The sequence below is a fragment of the Melospiza georgiana genome, chromosome 6 (assembly GCF_028018845.1).
Source record: "Melospiza georgiana isolate bMelGeo1 chromosome 6, bMelGeo1.pri, whole genome shotgun sequence".
NCBI lineage: Eukaryota > Metazoa > Chordata > Aves > Passeriformes > Passerellidae > Melospiza > Melospiza georgiana.
Window position 1 is genome coordinate 49,067,587 of NC_080435.1, and position 19,048 is coordinate 49,086,634.

The following is a 19,048-nucleotide window of genomic DNA, read 5'->3' on the forward strand; positions in this document are numbered from 1 at the left end:
GTAATCATCATAGTGAGTAATGTATTGTATGTTTATGTTTTTGTAAGTTCTGGTCAGGATATCCAAGGAACAAGTGTGGTGGCAAATCTTCCAGTCCTTATGCGACAGAATCCTGCAGAAACACTTCGTCGGGTTTTACCAAAAATCAGAGTAAGTTTTGTGTGTTGAGGTTTGAATGTATCTTTTTCTGCCAGTTTAATTATTTTAACAAAGAAAAAAAAATATCCCACTTTTATTGCAAACTCAGTCTCTAGGAGGTGTATGTCCAATAGGTCTTCTGCATTAATTCACTGAACTTACGAAGTATTACAGGCATTATAGTTTTTTAAAAATTGTTAGGTTAGGGGAAAAAAAAGCAGAATTAGTACTGTTTAAATGTTCTAAAAGATTTACCAGTGTTTTGACAGCTTTTTTGAGAATTCTTGTTGAGGACTATCCAGTCATAATGGTTGATTCTGATGTTCTGAAACCCCTTTCATCCAAACATTAAGATCTTCATGGCACTGTCCAGAAGAGTATAGTTTGCTTTTAGCTGTCTGTGCAATTTCACGTTCTGCTCTCCACATTTTTAGTAAATCACTGCTAGTTGTGATAAATGCATGCTGACCATGTAATGTTGTACAGTAATTTTATATAGAGATATGTTTTTATAAGGGATATTTGGGTTGTTTAACCTGGAGAAGGGAGGGCTCTGGGTACATCTTATTTTGACTTTTCAGTTCTTCAGAAGGGGCTTATAAAAGGATGAGGACAAACTTTTTGGCAGTGCCTTTTGAGATATGACAAGGGGCAATGGGGTTAAATTAAAGAAGGATAGATTCAGACTAGATATAAGGAATACATTCTTTGACATGAGGATGGTAAAGCACTGGAACAGATTGCTCAGAGAAGTTATGGATGCCCCATCCCAGGAAATGTTCAAGGTCAAACTGGATGGGACTGAGCAGCCTGGTCTAGTGGAAGGTGTCCCTGCTCATTGTTAGGGGGGTGGACTATCAACCCAACCTATTCTATGATTATGTGATTGTGAAGAAGATACCTGTCTCCATATTTCCACTCTGTCCCAGATATGTACCCAGAAGAAATGTAAAAGTTCATTTACGGTGTGGTTTTAGGAGCAGCCTCGGCCAAATAAGAACAAAGTAAATCACAAATGCAAATGCAAAACTTAATAATGCTAATAACCCCTAGGACCCCTGCAGAAGAAGAGGGTTGGAGAGGGCCTTTGCAATGGTACCCAGTGTCAGAACTGCAACTGTTGTTGCAATGTGCACAGAAACACAGGAGCCTTCTTCTGAACATCAGGAATCACTTCTTCACTGTGAGGGTGACTGAGCAGTGGCACAAGTTGCTTAGAGATGTTGTTGTCTTCCTCCTTGGAGGTATTCAAAGGCAGTCTGGGCATGTCTCAGCTGTAACTGGCCCTGTCTGAGCAGGGGGATTGGACAAAATGCCCTCCAGAAGACCCTTCCAGCCTTCAAGCATTCTGTGAATATCAGACATCACCTCTCAACTTCATGTTATGTCCTGAAATGTCCTGTCCTGTCTCAGGAGACTTCTGGTTCTTAAAAGGAGCTGTTTCAACTTTTATCTGATTATTTAGATTCAGCAAGTGGTCAAGAAATAGCTCTTTCAGGACTAAGGACTGGAATAGACTGACAGATGATTTAGAAAACATTAAAGTACTTCTGGTTACATTCTGCACTATGAGATGCTGAAATATGTATGAGTGTAAAAGTGCTTTGAGAAGAATGACGTGAAGTTGCAAAGTAATTGGTAACCCTTCAACTTGCACCGAATATCTGCAGTTACAACCACCAATTAATCTGACATATGTAATGCAGTCTTTCTAAGCCAACCTACTGACTTCAAGTAAAGTTGGTTTGGGTTTTTTGTGCTTACCATACTGAATCCAGTTTTTTCCTCTGGTTTTCTACTTTGAGAGAGGAATTCTTCCTAAAGTTAAGGAGGAATAAGAAACAGTAGGGATTTTCTACCTTTATTTTTCAGGCTGTAGAGAAGTGCTGGCCTTGGCGTGTCTTCAGTAAAAAGTCTAGTATGGGAATACAGTTTTTGATTCTAGTTTTAAGTTTTTTTTTATTTAGGGATGAAGAAAATATTTGGAAGTATGATCATTTGCATGAATAGGAAAGAATTTGTACGGTGGAAGTTGGATCTCAGTGTGATATTTGATCAGGTTGTACTTAGTTACTTTGTAAAAGTATAATATTGAAGACATTAAACTAAAAACAGTATAGGAAGAAAGAGGCAGTAGGAACTGAAGACAGAAATACTTGAAATGAAGAAGACAACGTTAATAATGAATGCAATCAATCTTTGAGCAAATTATTGAGAAACGTAGTGTGGATTTCATCGTACAGTATCATTTAAACCCAAACTGGATGTCTTCCTAGATGATAAATTAAATGAAACCTAAGTTAATGGGCTCCAGACAGAGGTAAAAACATAAAATATAATGAGGTCAGTCTAAATCCAATAGTTCCTTTAAACTTTAAGCTTTATAAACTGAAGTGTTGTGGAATGTATATGAATTAAGTTCCTTTCTGTGCCATTGCTCTTATAAGGCCAGTCCTTATAAGGTGTTCTGTTATCTAATATTATTTATCTGTAGTAGAAGTAAAGTGATGTTGTAACCATGTGCACTGCACTTTAAATTTCAAAACAGTGTTTGACATCATTAATTTGACCTATTACTTTTTTCTTAACCTTTTTTTTTTATTGGAGGAATAATCCTGACCATTTAATGGAAACTTTTATAGACTGTAAAAGCATAATTGAACTCCACTGCACTCAGAGTCTTGCAAATGTAATCTGCCATTGCAGGGAAATAAACCGATTTAAATTACTGCACTTGGTTCTACTTCTTTAGCTTGGGAGCAATCATTTGTGAAATCAAATTGGCACATGAAAAATGAATTGTGTAGTAGTTTCAGAGGGCTGTTTCTTTGAAGGTATTGTTACCATATAATTGCATAAGGAAATCAGTGTACTTATTTAGCATACTTGCAGACACCCAAAGCAAAATTAATGTTTTTATTAGAGGTGAGGGTAAAGCAGATGAAGAAAGAAATAAATACAAGGAATATTCAGTCTGAATACATTGCAAATTTGTATTTCATTTGTGAAAAATTGATAAAAATGGTTACTTGTAGAAATATAGAAATGGGTGTATGCAAATTGCTTATAGTTTTGTGAAATCTAGTTAAATTAAAATTGTGTCAAAGACACTATATGTTTAACATGTTTTAGATTTGAGATGAGTAAAATCAATACACCAATGAATGTGACATGCATAAGTAATTATTGAATAAAGTGTCAGTATTTTGGTTATGCTATTTAAACAAACATACAGTATATAATTTAGATGTTAATGTAGGAATGAGATTAGGAAGTTTTCTTTTAAAATTCTGCTGTTTAAATGAAGTTGCATCCTTGTATGTGTTCTTCTGCATAGAGAAGCCCACTCTGGATTTCTGCATGCACCTCCTCATGAACCTTGGAAGTCATTGAAATGCAGATTTAGGCAAAGCTTAGACGTTCTTAAAAGCATTTCTCTTTGTGCACAAAATGGCTCTTTTCAAATGAAGTTAATAGTATTTTTCCTGCTTTCCATCTTTGAGCTCTGCAACCGAAAGTGATGGAGGGAGATTGCAGGTGTCTATCCAAATGACTAATAAGATTTTTCCAAATGCTGTGATTGCAGCAAACTGTGATTGTTCTTGTTGTTGTGTATATATCAAGCTTTATTCAGTGTTGTCTCATTAATTCCAAATTAATTCTCAGTTACTTATTTTCCTAATATATCAGCCATCTCTTGAACGCTTTTTTTTTTTTCTGTAGCTGATTTTATGGTTTAAGAAAAGGTGGGGTGATTTTTATCCTTCCTTATACTGTTCATTAATTTTAAGGTCCATTCTCATTATATCCTTCAGCTTCTGTAATCTCCGTTATTTCTGTGTCTCTTAGTCTTTTAGTCTAAAATTTCTATCATGCCAATGCAATTACTAAAATGATTTGACTATGTCTCTGCTTGCAGCATTCTTTCAAGAGAATTCTGTTGTTGCAGGAGAAAATCTGCATTTAAAGTAGAGATGAATTTTCCTTTTTCCAATTAATGGAATAAACTAGGCTTTCTAAATTTTAAGTTTTGAGGCTTAAGTTTAACTTGTAGACATTAGAATAGTTAAGAACATGTTAGTACCCTTAAATTCCATTAAATACTTAATGCTTGTCTGAATAAGATAGACAGGGAGAGCTTTTTTAGTCTGGAGTGAAAATTTGTGGAGTATCCATGTATAGAAAAATACATCATTTTCTAAATAAATAAATTTATATTAAGTAAATTTAAGTTACTCAGCTTGGGTTGTATGAAAATGGAAAGAGGAGACCCATGCTTTTCCAAATGCAGAACTGTGTAGTTCTGAGTGTAAACATCAGTGCAGGCAGGTGTGTAAGCAGTCTAGAAATTTATATTTCAATGTCTCCCGAGGTCCATGAGGAGGCACATCCAGAGAATGTGTTCTCACACATGACTATCCAGAGTTATGTGGATCAGTGGAGGAGACTATTTGGGAACTTTGTTTGTTGGTAAGTAACCCTGTTTGTATTGCATACAAAGTAAATAGGTACGGAAAACTGAATTCATAGGATCACAGAATTATTTAGGTTGGAAAAGACCTTTAAGTTCATCAAGTCAAACTGTTAACCTGGCACTGCTCCATAATTTTCTGGTCTGCACTGCTGTGTTAGCATCTACAGTGTGTGGATAGTTCTCTTGGTTCTCTTGGCGATGGTTTTTGGAGCAAGTGTTAAGCCAGAATCCCAGAAAAGTATGGACGTGTATTCTGATCCCAAAAATATTCAAAATACAAAACTGGTAGGTGTTCTTACTCTTTCTTGGCTGTGGCTGTAAGAGCAGTGGTGGAACAAGGACAGAGTCTGTGGAAATAAGAAGGCGGCAGTTTCCATGGGTGTTGAATGCAAATGCTTTGTTGGAAAGCAGCACAGTGCTGTTTCTTTTTTTCATTTGTGGGAGCAAGGACACAGAGAATAATTTTAGAAAGAAACATCATTATAAACTGGGACAGGTCTTGAGAGATAAGTTATTGTTCTCCTTGAAATAGCTAATAATTGTACAGTTGTATGTACAAATGGTTTGACATTTGTAGAATGAGAACTTGTTTTATACCAAGTCAAATTGTAATTTCTCAGATGTTCTCTACAAACTATTTTCTCAGCAAAATTCCTCTGACACACAATATTTAGAGTCATAAAATCATTAAATCTGAAAACCCCTAAGATTATCAAGTCCAGTTGTTTACCCAGCAGCACTCTTTTCACCATGTCCCTGAGTTCCCTATCCAGGTGCCTTTTGAACATTTCCAGGAATGGTGGAAGTGGTTTCACCACATCCCTGGCAGCCAGTTCCAGTGCCTGACCACCCTCTGAGTGAGGAAAGCCACTCTCCAGCCACTCTGTCCCCAGCCTGTAGCACTCAGGGGTTTGTGTGACCCAGTGATTGCCTTTGTTGAACCTCAGACCATTGGCCTTGATATTAATTAAGAGGTTAAACAGGACTGGCCCCAGCACTGAGCCCTGGGCATTCCCACTTGTGACTGGCTGCCAACTGGATGTAATTCCATTCACCAGCTCTGAGGACCTGGCCATGCAGACAGTTTGTAACCCAGTGAAGAGTACAATCCATTAGCAACTGTGCAAAATGAATATATATTTTTTTAATCTGATCCAGGCTTATTTTTATTTTCAGTTAATTTTGGCTTATTTTTGATTTTTGGTGAGTGAGCTGAGAAAACACTGTTCATATCAAGCAGTTTAAAAAAGAAACAAAACCACATATATAAAATGCTAAGTAGGAAGCATGGGATTTAGACTCCTGCTGAACTTGGAGTAATTTGTAAAATGAGTGTAATGCTTTAGTAGTAGAATAATGAACTTTTTATTTTCTCAGGAAATAGACATGCTTAGAAAAGTAAACAAATAGTTGACAGATATTTACAGTTCCTAATACTTACAATGAATGCTGTGTCAAAGATTACATCCTGCAAGGTCTGTGCATAAATCTGATATTTAAAATTTAAATTACCTGTTTTTAAATTTAAAAAAATAGTGATATTTCATTTCACTTCAACATATTAACTTTGTTTAACTTCTGAGTGGATGATTTTAAAGACAGCCTCATTCATGACATTCTTGTGTATCAGAGCTCAGAAATACAAATGTTTAGTTAGCTAGATAAATATTCTAGTGTATCTTGCTTTATTCTTAAGACTATATATATGTACTTTTTATTTGCATTCCATGTTAGTCAAGGGATGAAATTTAAATTGCCTTCTGCTATTTTAATATCTCCTACTGAATGAATGAATGAATGAAATACTTATTTTTAATCCATGTGCATAAACAAGAGGAGTGCAGTTGATGGCTGGTCTGTTTCTATCTCTCATTTTGTAAAGTAGAAGAATCCACACATTGCATTGATGAAACTTAAAAGTCACAAAGAATATTATAAGTAACTTTTTTTTTCTTAGAAGATTCATGATATATCATAAGAAGATTTAATCTCTGCAATAAATTGCTGTTAAGAGAAAATAATTTTACAGCAAATTTTGTAGTTTATCCTGGTTGTTGCATATTAATTCTAAAAGTGAATGTAAAAATTTGGATGTTCTTTCAGTACATTTCTGCCTCATTCTCTAAATTGTTATAATTTGTAATTATACAGGAGGTTCTGCATGTTGCAGGAGTGGAAATGCAGTTAACAGCTGCTGTTTCTTTTTTGACTGTTCTGCAAGAGGAGTCGGTGTCCATTCATACGTACTCCCACTCCTTCCTACACATCATTCTCCAGAACCTGGAACACAGAGATGCAGGTCAGGGCTGCACAGCCACTCTGATGGCTCATGACCTCTACATGTTCTGTTTCCTTAGTGACCCTGCAATACTGTGTCAACAGTGAGTGCAATCACTGTGACTTTGTATCTAGATTTGCATGAATGGAAAGATTTTTGCATGATGACCACTTTCATACTGATATTTAAATGTAATTCTGATTGAAGCAGAAAAACCCCTCTCACTTTGTCTGAAAGATCAAATCCCAAACTTGTTTCTGAGTCTGAGCTTCTCCTGAAGTACCAACATTTTGCGACTGAGAAAATGGGGGAGGATGGTTGACATTTCTTCTGTGTTGATTATTTTTCCTTAATTTATTTGACACTAATTTTAGAATACAAAGGAAAGAGAAGGACTGTTGTGCAACTAGAAAGTTTCAGTGGGCATAAGAAAAGAATGAAATGAGGGAAATTAGCTTTAAAAAGCAATTTGAGTAGTTATTAATTTATATAGGAATTGGAAAGGGAAAAGAAATGGGCTCAGACCTTGCTTCTTACCTGTCCTACTTTGTACTCTGAAGCCTTGAATGTTAATATGGTGGCTTTTGGATTGATAGCTCCTTGAAGATGTGTGTAAAAAGTTAGAGCAAATTTTGTAAAACTGGTATATGTTTTTGTGTAGTTGTTGTATGTACAATATAAGACATCACATATAATTCATATCTTTTAAACAGGTGTCAGCAATGCATGGTTAGAAACTCTTCTTGCTGTAATAGAAGCTTTACCAAAAGAAACTGTCAGACATGAGGTAATACTGATTTCTCATGATCACAAAAAATACTAAAATTGTATTTCCCTGCAAGTTTTATTCACCTCAGTCAGATTTGTGGCAGTTCCATACCTGTGAAAATGGTAGTGGTTGTGGAACACACTGTAAGAGTATGCAAAAATGGGCAAAAAGGCGAGACAGGAAGGTCGCCTTAAAAAAAGTAGTGTTTTTCAGCAAATAAAGTTTATTTTACACTTATTTACACTCCACTGTAACATTTCCACTGCACTTTGTATTCTCAGTAGCACATTTTCCTGCATCCTGTTTTGGTTTACAGGGTAGTATCTCACTCTGTGTCTTCATGAAGAAACTACATTTTGTTTACTATTGGACTAAAATTCCAATATCTGCTAAATGCAACTGAAAGCTAGAGGTCCATTGCTTAGTGTATTCCAGTAGCCCTTGGTGTACCAAAACTCTAGTGCACTGCAAACACTCTTCATTTTTCACTGTGTAGCTCAAGAAAGAAAGAAGAAAATCTGTCACTAAGTTATAATGCCAGTCCCCTTTAGTCAGCTAATTTATTCACTTTTAAGTGTTCATATTTTGTTAAGTTCAAAAACTTTGCAACAGACATATTGACTATGTTTATAATTTAAAACCATATGGAGATTTAAATAAACAATTTTTGTGTAGTATAAAAATCCTCATTAAAATAAGAGTAAAATTCAGATCTGTTTAAAAATTCAACTTATAAAGGGTAAAAAATAAAGTTGGAACAAACACAGAGAAATCATTCTAGTCACCTTCAAAATCTAATTGCAATGTAATTTAAAAGATGTAATTAAAACGAAATTGGCTATTGATATGCATAGGTGCCATTATTGTTAGTACTGATTAATTCAGTGGAAAGGTTACTGACATTTGGGATATGTTTTTATAGATTTTTTTTTTTAAGAAGAGGAATAATTTATTTGATGCTCACAATTTTTTCACTCATATTTCTTCTTTTTTTTCCGTGTAGATTCTGAATCCACTTGTTTCCAAAGCACAACTTTCTCAAACACTTCAGTCCCGCTTAGTTAGTTGTAAAATCATGGGAAAAGTAGCTAACAAATTTGAAGCTCATATGTAAGTAGATTGTCGATATATTTTCATTCCAAAGTGTAAACCAGTATTTCTCTGTTAGTGGACACAAATTACTACAAGAAAAGTAGACTTCATTGCAAAAATGAAATACTTTTTTTCACAGGTCCTTTTCATTATTTAACTAGCATGTTTAGACTTGCTGATGTTCATCATTTTATAACTTGAGTTTGTATGTTCTTTCACAGATTTGAATGGATACCATTTTCAGGCCATTCTTCCATATTGTTTTTCTTACTAGAAAATAAGTCACACAGTGGATTTCTCTGCAAACTTACAGGCACAAAACACAACTTCATCTCTTTTGAGTTTCTTGTCATAGGAAGAGGAATTCCATTCCTAACTTTTTATTATGTAACCAAATTTAGCATGTAGATCTGTTTTTTTTCTATCCCTAACTACAATGTAGATATATGAGGAACTACTGCTATTCCCTGATATTTTCCAGCCCTTAGATTCAGTGTCTGTGAGCCTGGATGAAATAGAGTGCAGTGATGGAAGCAAATCTGCCCAAAACTCATCTGCCCAAAGCAGTTGGTGTGCTACATTCCTTGGTCAGCTTACCAAGACATTTAGGAATAAATTTCTTTAGATTATGATGGGTTTTTTTCTTCAATAAAACTAGAAACACCCAAAAGGAAACTATCTAAATCTTCATTTGCTGTTCGTATATATATATATATATATATATATACACTTGTTGAACATGCAAAATTTAATGAAAATGGTAGAGTAGTATTTTTTGAGAATGTTCCCAAATCTTTATGTTCCAAATCTTTAGGACTCTGTCAGAATAGCAGTTGCATTTATTTATTTGATGTTAAAGTCTCATAGAAATATGAGACTTTATGGATTACTTGGAATCTTCTGTGAAATATAGTAGTGTTAATTGGTAGCCATAACAATCACATCTTCTGTGGTGTTCCTTGCTCTTCAGAAGCAGGAATCCCCACATTTCAGTAAACAGGTCTTAGCACTTTTTCTGCACAGCCACTACATTTTAGGAAGATAACTCAGAATTTTCTGGGATATCTTGTTCTTCTGGTAGAGAGCTCTTGAGTGCAGTTCAGAGCTGGGTCCTCAGGTTTAGAATGTGGCAGACTGAGTAATATTCAGGTCTCATTCCCCTTTCAGAAGGGCTCTTGGTACAGGCCCAGAAGACATACCCATCCTCAGGAGTAGGCAATGTATAAGCATATCTTCACTTTCTTCTGCAGAATGGCACAGTTTTTCTTCATAAAATTTATGCTATAATTAAAACCTTCGTATTTGATGTTATTCCTAGTTTGTTTTAATATCCTGTCCTTGTCATGGAACATTAGTTTTTCTTCCCTCCAGTGTTCCAAGTTAAAAAGTACTTTTTCTTTTTATGTAGTCCCTAATTTAGTGTATTCTAAAATTCCAAACTTCCAAGACTGTACAATTTTTGAAACTTGAGGCTAAATTTTTTCTGTAAGAAGTAAATTAATTTCCACTGAAATGAATAGAGGCTGTGCAAGCTGGCTTGAAAATTTGCTTGTCAGTGTCTACATATTATTTATTTTGAGTTTTGCAATAACATAAGGATTTTTATAGGGATATTTTATGAATAATTATGACAGAACCTTGAACAGTGAAAGGAAACACAATGGCTGATTCTGCCTAGTTGTAATATGTTTTTACTGGAATAAGAATCAAAATTTTTATTTTGTATCTGCCATTGATTTAGATTGATACTTGGTCTACTTGCCTGAAGGCTATGAAATATTCAAGCTTTTAATCTTAAATTCTATTTCTCCTTTCTTCCTAATTATGTCTTGAGTGATACCTGCAAATCAAAGATGAGGTATTACAGACATTTAATTGGAATTTGCATTTCCATTTATATAATCTTTTTATTGTTTCAGTGGTTGTTCAGAAATTGTACTGAAGATTAGAAGTTATTAAATGAGGACAGCATCCTACTAAAGTAGCCTACCTACTATTTTTGTAGAGAAATTATTTCTTTTATAAGAAATAATAGATGAATATGAGCAAAATATAATGACAGTAAATATTCTTTTTCCTCTTTCTTTATAATACATATTTGCATCCAATGTACAATATTCTTTTCTAATGGCTGATTATCAGAAAAATCCTTTACTGTGTGTGATAAATTAGTAATACATGGGTTAAACAGATAATATGTGAGTAAAGTTCAGTATTACTCAATAGATTTTATATATTCTTTTTCTATATACTAATAGAAAATGTTCACATTTTAGTGTTAAAAGAGAGGTGCTTCCATTGGTAAAATCACTGTGCCAGGATGTGGAATATGAAGTTAGAGCTTGCATGTGTCGGCAGCTGGAACATGTAGCTCGAGGAATAGGGTGAGTGCAATTTGCCTGACTGATCTAAAATGCAAAATATTTCTCTAAAATGTCAGCCTAAAAACTCCTTTTAAAATTGCTGAATTCATGCATACTCAGTTATGAATTTGGAATGTGCAGATGTGTTCTAAATTCTGTTTAGTGTCTTTAAAATGAACTTAATTTCACTTATTCTAAATTTCATTTATTATGGGAGTTGAAAGTTTAAAAAAAATAATAGGTATTATGCAGTGGCAAATGACAGCTTTACTGGTAATTTACACCACCTTAGAACAGTGGGTTTCATAGGGCTAAATACTTTGTTATCAATTACTGATCTTTCCTGTGTATTTTTCCTTTGATTCTTTCCTCACCAGCTTTTATTTTTAGCATTAATGTATTCACATTGACTGTTCTATCTCTTTTTGCTTCATTCCTTCTCAGTGCTTTGGATGATTTAATCTCATGAGATTGGACATTGAGGGCTTTCAGTATGGAAGCTATTCCAGTGTATCATGTTGAGGATAAATAGGTCGTAGGTAAATAAAAAAATAACTAAACAGACATGAGCAAATTTTCAGGTAAATATTGAAGGTATAATGTGACAGCAGTCCAAATACTTATTTTTACTAGTTAGTGTTATTGCCACTTAAATGATCTGTTATTTTCTCATAATTTTATTTGAATATTTAATCATTTTCTTGGAAGAACACTGTTAACACCTCTTGGTTTCCTCGTAGGTATAATGAACTCTGTAAGATGCAAATCACTGATGCTGATTATAAACATTTGAAAGGATTATTGTTTATATTGACTTACAAAAGGGGCAGCTGTTACTGTTTTAGTCTGATTGGAAGGGATATTTTGAGCATTATTATTTCAGCATCCTGGAGTTAACTATCACCAGTATTTTAGTAGGTCAGTATGTACCAAGGCAAAAAAGGACAAGCAGAACCCTTTTTTTACTACATTAAACTAAGGCCAAAAGTCAGTGTTTAGACTAGTTGGGAAATGGCATTTTTTCTGAGCAGGAGGCTCATCTTAGATTTGTAAAATTTCCAGACACTTCAATCCAACATGGCTAATATTTATTACATTTTGACTTTAGACCATCATAATGAGCACATTTGATCATAAGAATTTTCTTAGTGATACAGTGAAATGGCTGGAGTCCTTTGATTTTTTTTTTTTTGGTCTACATTTTCTCTAATTTATTTTGAGCTAATTTGAATGTTTTTTAATGATGAAGTTCTGCATTTAAAGTTTGCATGTTACCTTGGTTGAAAAAGAAGAAAAGTCCTGAGATTGACTGGAGGTTTTATATTTAACATTAATTTCCTTAGAACTTGGTCTGTTTTTTCTTCTTGACTACCCAAAAAATATCTAAATGAGTATTTCAAGGCAGAATTCTGTTTTGCAGTGGCAGTATTGTTTCGTTGTAAGTTTCCTTTTGACTGCTTGCTTCATGTTGCAGGACAGAACTAACAAAAACTGTGGTGCTTCCTGAGTTGGTGGAGCTGGCAAGAGATGAGGGCAGCAGTGTACGCCTGGCAGCTTTTGAGACCTTGGTGAACCTGCTTGATATGTTTGATGCAGGTAAGAACCTAATTTAGTTTCCTAGCCCAATTCTTAGTGCTCTAGTGCATCTTATAATTGTATTTAAATGCTTTTTGTTCCAATTGCATTATTCAGACATTTCTGATTTTATTTTGTTCATTGCTTTGTCCTTTGTATTTCCTTATATTTCATGTCTTGCAATGCTTTATATGCAGAAAGTTTTAAGGGAGGTGAGCTAGTTGTCCATGAAATCAATTATCATATTCCAAGTTTCTAATATAATACACCTAAATAGAATGAGTAAAATTACTGCATAAATTATGGGAATATTTTGTTGCTAGTATTTAATTAATTAATCTAGTGCTATCAGTACACCAAATACAAGGTGTTAGCTCAACAAAAATGTACTGTACAGCAACTTGGTGATGAATTACTACAATATATGTATTTAAGCCATATAGAGGTGTGGATAAAGAAAAGAAAAATATAGGATAGCTTTGGAGAGAATACTGTAAATGGATTTTTTAGCAGTGAGTGTTTATATCAGTAAGTATGATAGTAGGTTAATTTTCTAGTTCTTGAGCCTCTGTATTGGTGCTATCAAGTTTGTGCTTCTCTTTGCACCTCTCCCTCTTCACTCCTCCTCCCCCACCCCCTGCTGTAACTACTGCTTTGAGATACTGTAAGAAGCTTAGAGAAAGCAATCAGGGTTATTTACAGGTTTTTAAGGAATGGTTCTAGAAGTTGGGTTTGCGTGGGCTTTGCTTTCATGGCCGAACTAGAAAATGAACACTTCTGAAGGCAGATGACCCAATATTACATCCTAGAGTGTCTCTCCCACAATATCAAAATATTTCTTCAGGACAATCTATTGTTCAGCCACAATTATTTGCTGAATTTTGCAGTTGATCTACCATTAAAAAATCATTATCCCTTTAATCTCAAACATTTTAATACAATGATTTTATTTAAAATAAGTCCAAAGACATAAATTTCTTCAAACATTTATTTGCTCATTTATTTTATAAAGACACAGAGTGTTTGGATTTGGCTTTAATTTCTAAATTATTTAATTTATTTCCTGTGTCCTTAATTATTTTGTTTCTCTGTGAATTTATTGTATACCAAAAGATTTTGAAACACTTCTGAGTAGGTTTAAAAAAATTAACATACAGAATATCCTGATTTTTCTATTTACTGTCACAGTCATGTTCAGTCTTGATCTCCCTGTATTCCTACTATTGTAGGAAATCTTGTTGTAGGAGTACTGCAGTATTCTTTCTCTCTCTATATTCTTGGTGAATGGAGAAGGTAGTCACTGTTTATTTATTCTCTGCCTCATCCTTTACTGGGGATGCCTTTTCACTAACAACAAACAAAAAATGAACATAACAGGAGAGGTACTAAATTTAGGATCATTCTGTCTACCTCTGGTTTTGCACCTTCAGGGAGTGCCTGCCAGAAGTAATCTTGAGAATGTTAAAAGAAATTTTTATCCATTTATTACAGTAGTTCAGTGTCTGTGCTCTTTTTAAAATGTTGACAAATGGCTATCTCTACAAATTTCTTTTGTTTTTCAGATGATCGGAGTCAAACTGTTCTCCCATTAGTGAAATCGTTCTGTGAAAAATCCTTCAAAACAGATGAATCTATCCTAGTTTCCTTATCTTTCCATTTAGGGAAACTCTGTAATGGATTATATGGTATGATTTAATTTCTTATTAAAAATCTTAAACATGAGGGAAGATTGGAGAATTTGAATCCCTTGGAATGGAGGGGAAAATGAAATGGTAGTTAGTTAGATTTTGGAAATTTCCTCTTAGGGTGACCTCTTAGGTGCATATTGTTTATTATTGTTTTTGTTTTGTTTAGACATGGTCAAAGATGGAAACATGGTGTTTCATCTTTATTGGTTTGATTGATTTTTTGGGGTATTCTGGAGCTTGTCATTTGGATGATAGAATTTTTGAAACTAAAAACCTCTGAAAACATTATGATGTTAACTTTGTTCTTTTCCGTGCTTGATCTCCTTTTTAAGGCACAGTGCAGAGTGTGCCCCTTAAAGAATTTCAGGGGAGAAAGGACATGCCATGTGAATTTCCCAGCTGCAGCTGAGGCCAAATCTGTGTCCATTACTTTTATACCCAAAATTTGTGCTTGAATTTTCACTTGAGCACAGCACAACTTTCCTTGATCATTCTGCCCACCATGTATTACCTGTGGAGGAAGAGCACAGAATCATGGCTTTACATTATAATTTCCCCCTAGACTCTTAAAACCTTTGATCTTTCCTACAGCTCTTTAAAATGAACCTTAATGATTACGTTAGACATGATCAAAGTGACCATTGCTTCACTGCAGATTACTTGAAATGGCTGTTCCACAGTGTCAAAATGTTATTTTCAGAGACAGAGAGCTAGGACAGTCCATCCTGTGTTTATCATGTTTTTCCAGACTTCTTTTCTCTAGGTTGAATGACTAACTCATGATCTTTCTTCACCTCTGAACTCCATCTGACAAGTTCATATTTTTCTCAAAGTGTTACGCCTTAGAGCAGCTGAATGAAGTGAAAGGATTGCTTCACACATCTTGCCAAATACACAGTCACATTTTTCAGTATGAGAAATTGCCTTTTAAAAAAAATCTAGCAGCTAGTCTTTCTCTTTCCTGGCCTTGTGCAGGTGATGCAGAAAAGGCTAAGCGTGGTACCTTACTGCTATTCTAATGGAATAATAGTATAAAGTTTTAGGACCATATGTCCAGTTACTGAAGATCATTTTAAATTCTGTCTTTCTGAAGAATAAGCAGTCTCTGTCCTTGGTTGATGCTTTCAGAATGCTGAATAAGCAAAATCTCTTGTCTAGCATCCAGAATGAAAATACCAAATAGTACCACAACTAGGATAGAACTTACTTTATACCATTGCCTATCTTGTCACTAGTATATGGGTAGTTTTCTCTAAGTTGTTTTTCCAAGCAGTTTTGGAGCACTTTTATAGTTTTTAATCTATCATTCCTGTTCCCTTGTTGTGAAAGACATGATCATTATTGCCTCTTTTGTTTCACAGGTCATGTTATCCCATACTAGAAGGAAGTTGAATCAGTTTGACAAGTTTCCCTTTTGCCATGTTGGCTATTGCTATTTTTTTGGGGGGATATATGTGTGTGTGTATGTTGGTATTTAGCAGTAGATTTCTTTTTTTTTTATTTGTTTCAATTCTTTCAAACATGTGAAAGTAACCTGATTTACATAATTATATGGCTTGTCCATTCTCTCTCCAGCTATTAAATATAAGTACCACTTCAGCCCTTTTCTATTCTGTTATTTAAGATTTCAACAACTAGTACTTTGAGTACTGGAATGAAGAACATCTGACTGCACATTTTGAAAACCTCTTGTTTAAGATCCACTGACCTGTTGTTTCTCTACTTAAAGCTTGAATTTTTGTCAGAGTTATTAATTGTACTCAGCCTTATGGTATTAGTGGAATTTGAAAAGAAAAATTCTTAAGAATTTCAGCGTTCTTGATACCAATCAATGATAGCTCATCCTTGTCCTCTGGAATAGAAAATTGAAGCTTTTTTTGGTTATTTCTGTTATTACTAATGTACTTGTAGTTTTTAAATTCTTCTTGCTAATTACATTCCAGTTTGTTCTGAGTACTTGTGCGTAGTGATTATACTCTACTAGATTCAAGGGGGGGTGGGAGGAAGAGGAGGGATAAAATCAAGATATTTGATAGATTTTAAAGTGAGATTTGTTTGGGTACATTATTAATAGGATTTGTAATGAGGAAAGTTTGTTGTTTTGTTTGTTTTTTTTTTCTTTTTTTGAGGCATTTTTACTCCTGAACAGCACTTGCGGTTTTTGGAATTTTATAAGAAGCTTTCCACACTGGGTTTACAGCAGGAAAATGGGCATAATGATAATCAACTACATCTGCAAACTCTGGAACAGGAAAAGAAGTATATTTCTGTGAGGAAGAACTGTGCTTACAATTTCCCAGTAAGTAATATTAATTTAAGGTTTAATAGTAATTTGTGTTGAACATATAGTACACTAAATAGGACTACAAGAGATACAAGTGATAGAGGAGTTATTCCCAAATTCTTCATTATTAGCTAGATTTTAGCTCTTTCCTGTAAACTTTCAGTTAGTAAGCTTATGCAAAAGAGGCAGCAGGAAATACTACTATTCGCAGAGCCTCAGAAAATTATTGGCAAATTTGGACTGAGGAAATGGTGTTCTAAGAGTTTACTGGTCTTATTCTTTCCTGCACATTTTTTCCAAATGCTTAGCACAAAGGATTTGGGAAAAGGTCTGTGAAACAGAGTCCCCAGTTTCAACCCACTTGGATCTGCACTTCCACATTCATTGTGTGTCACATCATTCTAGGGAGTTGGAGATTGAAACTGAATGCTCAGGTTGATGTTTTAGTCATGTTCCTGCCTGAGTACAGAAAGTCTTTTCAATTGTATGTGAGGTCTTTAAATACACCAGTCATATTTCTGTAAATCTGCTTTTTATTTTGACATTCTGTATTTGTATTCAGTGAAAACATGTTTGCACCAAGAGCCAGTAGACAGCTATTTTTTCTTCTGCCTTTTGAAGGCAAACACAAAGGCAAAAATGTAGGTAGACATCTGTGGGTTTATTTCAGCGAAACCAAGGTATGTACAAACACAATCATATTGAAATTCAGATTCTTGCTTTGCTGCATGCTAAAATGTTCTTTGTTTTTGATGTATCCATTTGCAGTTTTTGCTAGAGTACAGAAACATTAGCAGTATTTATAAATCTGAAGTTTTATATCTCATGGTTTTAGTCTTTATCTTCAAAAAACAGCCTTCAGCATGTCTGGAAGAAAAGTAAATTCAGTTTAGTTCTCAACTCTGGATTTTGTCTGATGTTTTAAAAAGGCCAACAAAACCTCCACACTTCCTCTGTAAAATAACAACATGCTGCCTCTCAAGTTCATCTGAAAGTCTCTGCTGGTTTCATGCTTAACTGCATAGTTTAAAAAGGACTTTATCCTTCCACAGGCCATGATTGTTTTTGTGGATCCAAAGAACTTCCATTTAGAGCTTTATTCTATATTCTTCTGCCTTTGTCATGACCCTGAAGTTCCTGTCAGATATACCATGGCCATTAGTTTCTTTGAAGTAAGTCTACAATGGTTCTTTGTTACTGCTCACATGGTTTTATTTTATTTTGTTATTGTCTTTAAGCTTACATTCAACCAAAATAAAAAGAGATGAGAAAATGTATTGAAATTATTTAGTTTTTCAAGGGTATTTGGTTCCTTCTAACCTCTTTAATAGCCCATATACACAAACATTATTTTATTTAAGTTGTGTGACATTTGTCTACAAGAGATTGCTGCTAGGTCAGATTGTAAGGAGCAATGAAAAAAATGTACAAATGCATAGGTATTATTAACTATATAGAGTGAATTCCAGAAATTAAAATGTGTTTCATAACACTCTTGTGTTTCAGTCTTGGAGCTTAGCTTAGATCCTATTTTTTTGCTGGGGAAATTGGTAAATTAAGCAGTTTGCTGAAAACCTTAAATGAACAATAAAGGGGAAAATGGCTTTATTTTCACCATTGTAAGAAAGATGTATGGATTTTCAGTTCTCATTACGTGTTGATGTCTTGTTCTAATGAATGATAGTCCAGCATAATTGTTGAAATTGTAAAATTAGCATGAATTCTACATAATATTTTGTTTTAGCTGCATAGCACTATTAAGGTACTGCCTGAATATAAGGAAAGTATTTTAGCTCATTTAGAAAAGATCTGTAAAATTATACCTTGTTCTAAATGAACATTTTGTTCTTTTTGATTTAATTTTAACAGTTTAACTAGGCAACCACCTGACAGGCAAAAATGAGTAATTTATGGCATTCCCTGCTAGCTGCATTACTTTCCAAAAAATATAAGTCGTTGTAGCCATTTTCTTAAAGCTTCATCTTGATTGGAAGTAAGCTCTTATTTTCACTTGGCTTAAAGGAGCATTAAAAAAAAATCATCTAAATATTTCTTGGGGCAAAAAAAATCTCATTCCTCAAGTTTGTGTTATCCTTGCTATAAAAGCTTTTTAATAGCATGGAGATGGACTGCTGGTGTTTTTTAAAAATTTACATGAGACTTATGAATCACATGAGTCACTTTCAAAAACCAAAAGGAGTAAGGAGTGGAAACTTCAGGTGGAAGGTTGGGGAAATTTAAAATCCAGCACAGGATATAAAAATTTTGCGTTTCATGTTCTGTAAATTATACAGCAGGCTGACTCTTAACTCTCCTAATTTACAGCATTTGAATATTTCTCAAGGAAATTTCTAGCCTTGCAGTGCAGCCTAAAAATTTCTTGTTAA

General features: G+C 34.3%; 1 protein-coding gene across 6 annotated transcripts in view; it reads left to right on the plus strand.

Annotated features, from left to right (window-relative positions):
• Window positions 1-19,048, plus strand: part of PPP4R4 (protein phosphatase 4 regulatory subunit 4) — a 57,549-nt gene that overhangs the window by 22,137 nt on the left and 16,364 nt on the right. For 4 of the 6 annotated variants that reach the window (XM_058025787.1, XM_058025788.1, XM_058025789.1 and 1 more), the window contains 9 exons: window positions 48-150; window positions 6,764-6,911; window positions 7,604-7,677; window positions 8,663-8,769; window positions 11,028-11,135; window positions 12,589-12,710; window positions 14,252-14,374; window positions 16,507-16,676; window positions 17,714-17,833. In XM_058025787.1, coding sequence (XP_057881770.1) covers window positions 48-150; window positions 6,764-6,911; window positions 7,604-7,677; window positions 8,663-8,769; window positions 11,028-11,135; window positions 12,589-12,710; window positions 14,252-14,374; window positions 16,507-16,676; window positions 17,714-17,833 — 1,075 coding nt within the window. Of the gene's footprint in view, window positions 1-47; window positions 151-4,510; window positions 4,609-6,763; window positions 6,912-7,603; window positions 7,678-8,662; window positions 8,770-11,027; window positions 11,136-12,588; window positions 12,711-14,251; window positions 14,375-16,506; window positions 16,677-17,713; window positions 17,834-19,048 lie in introns of those variants that run through there. The other 2 variants (XM_058025791.1, XM_058025792.1) reach the window with 2 other exon arrangements.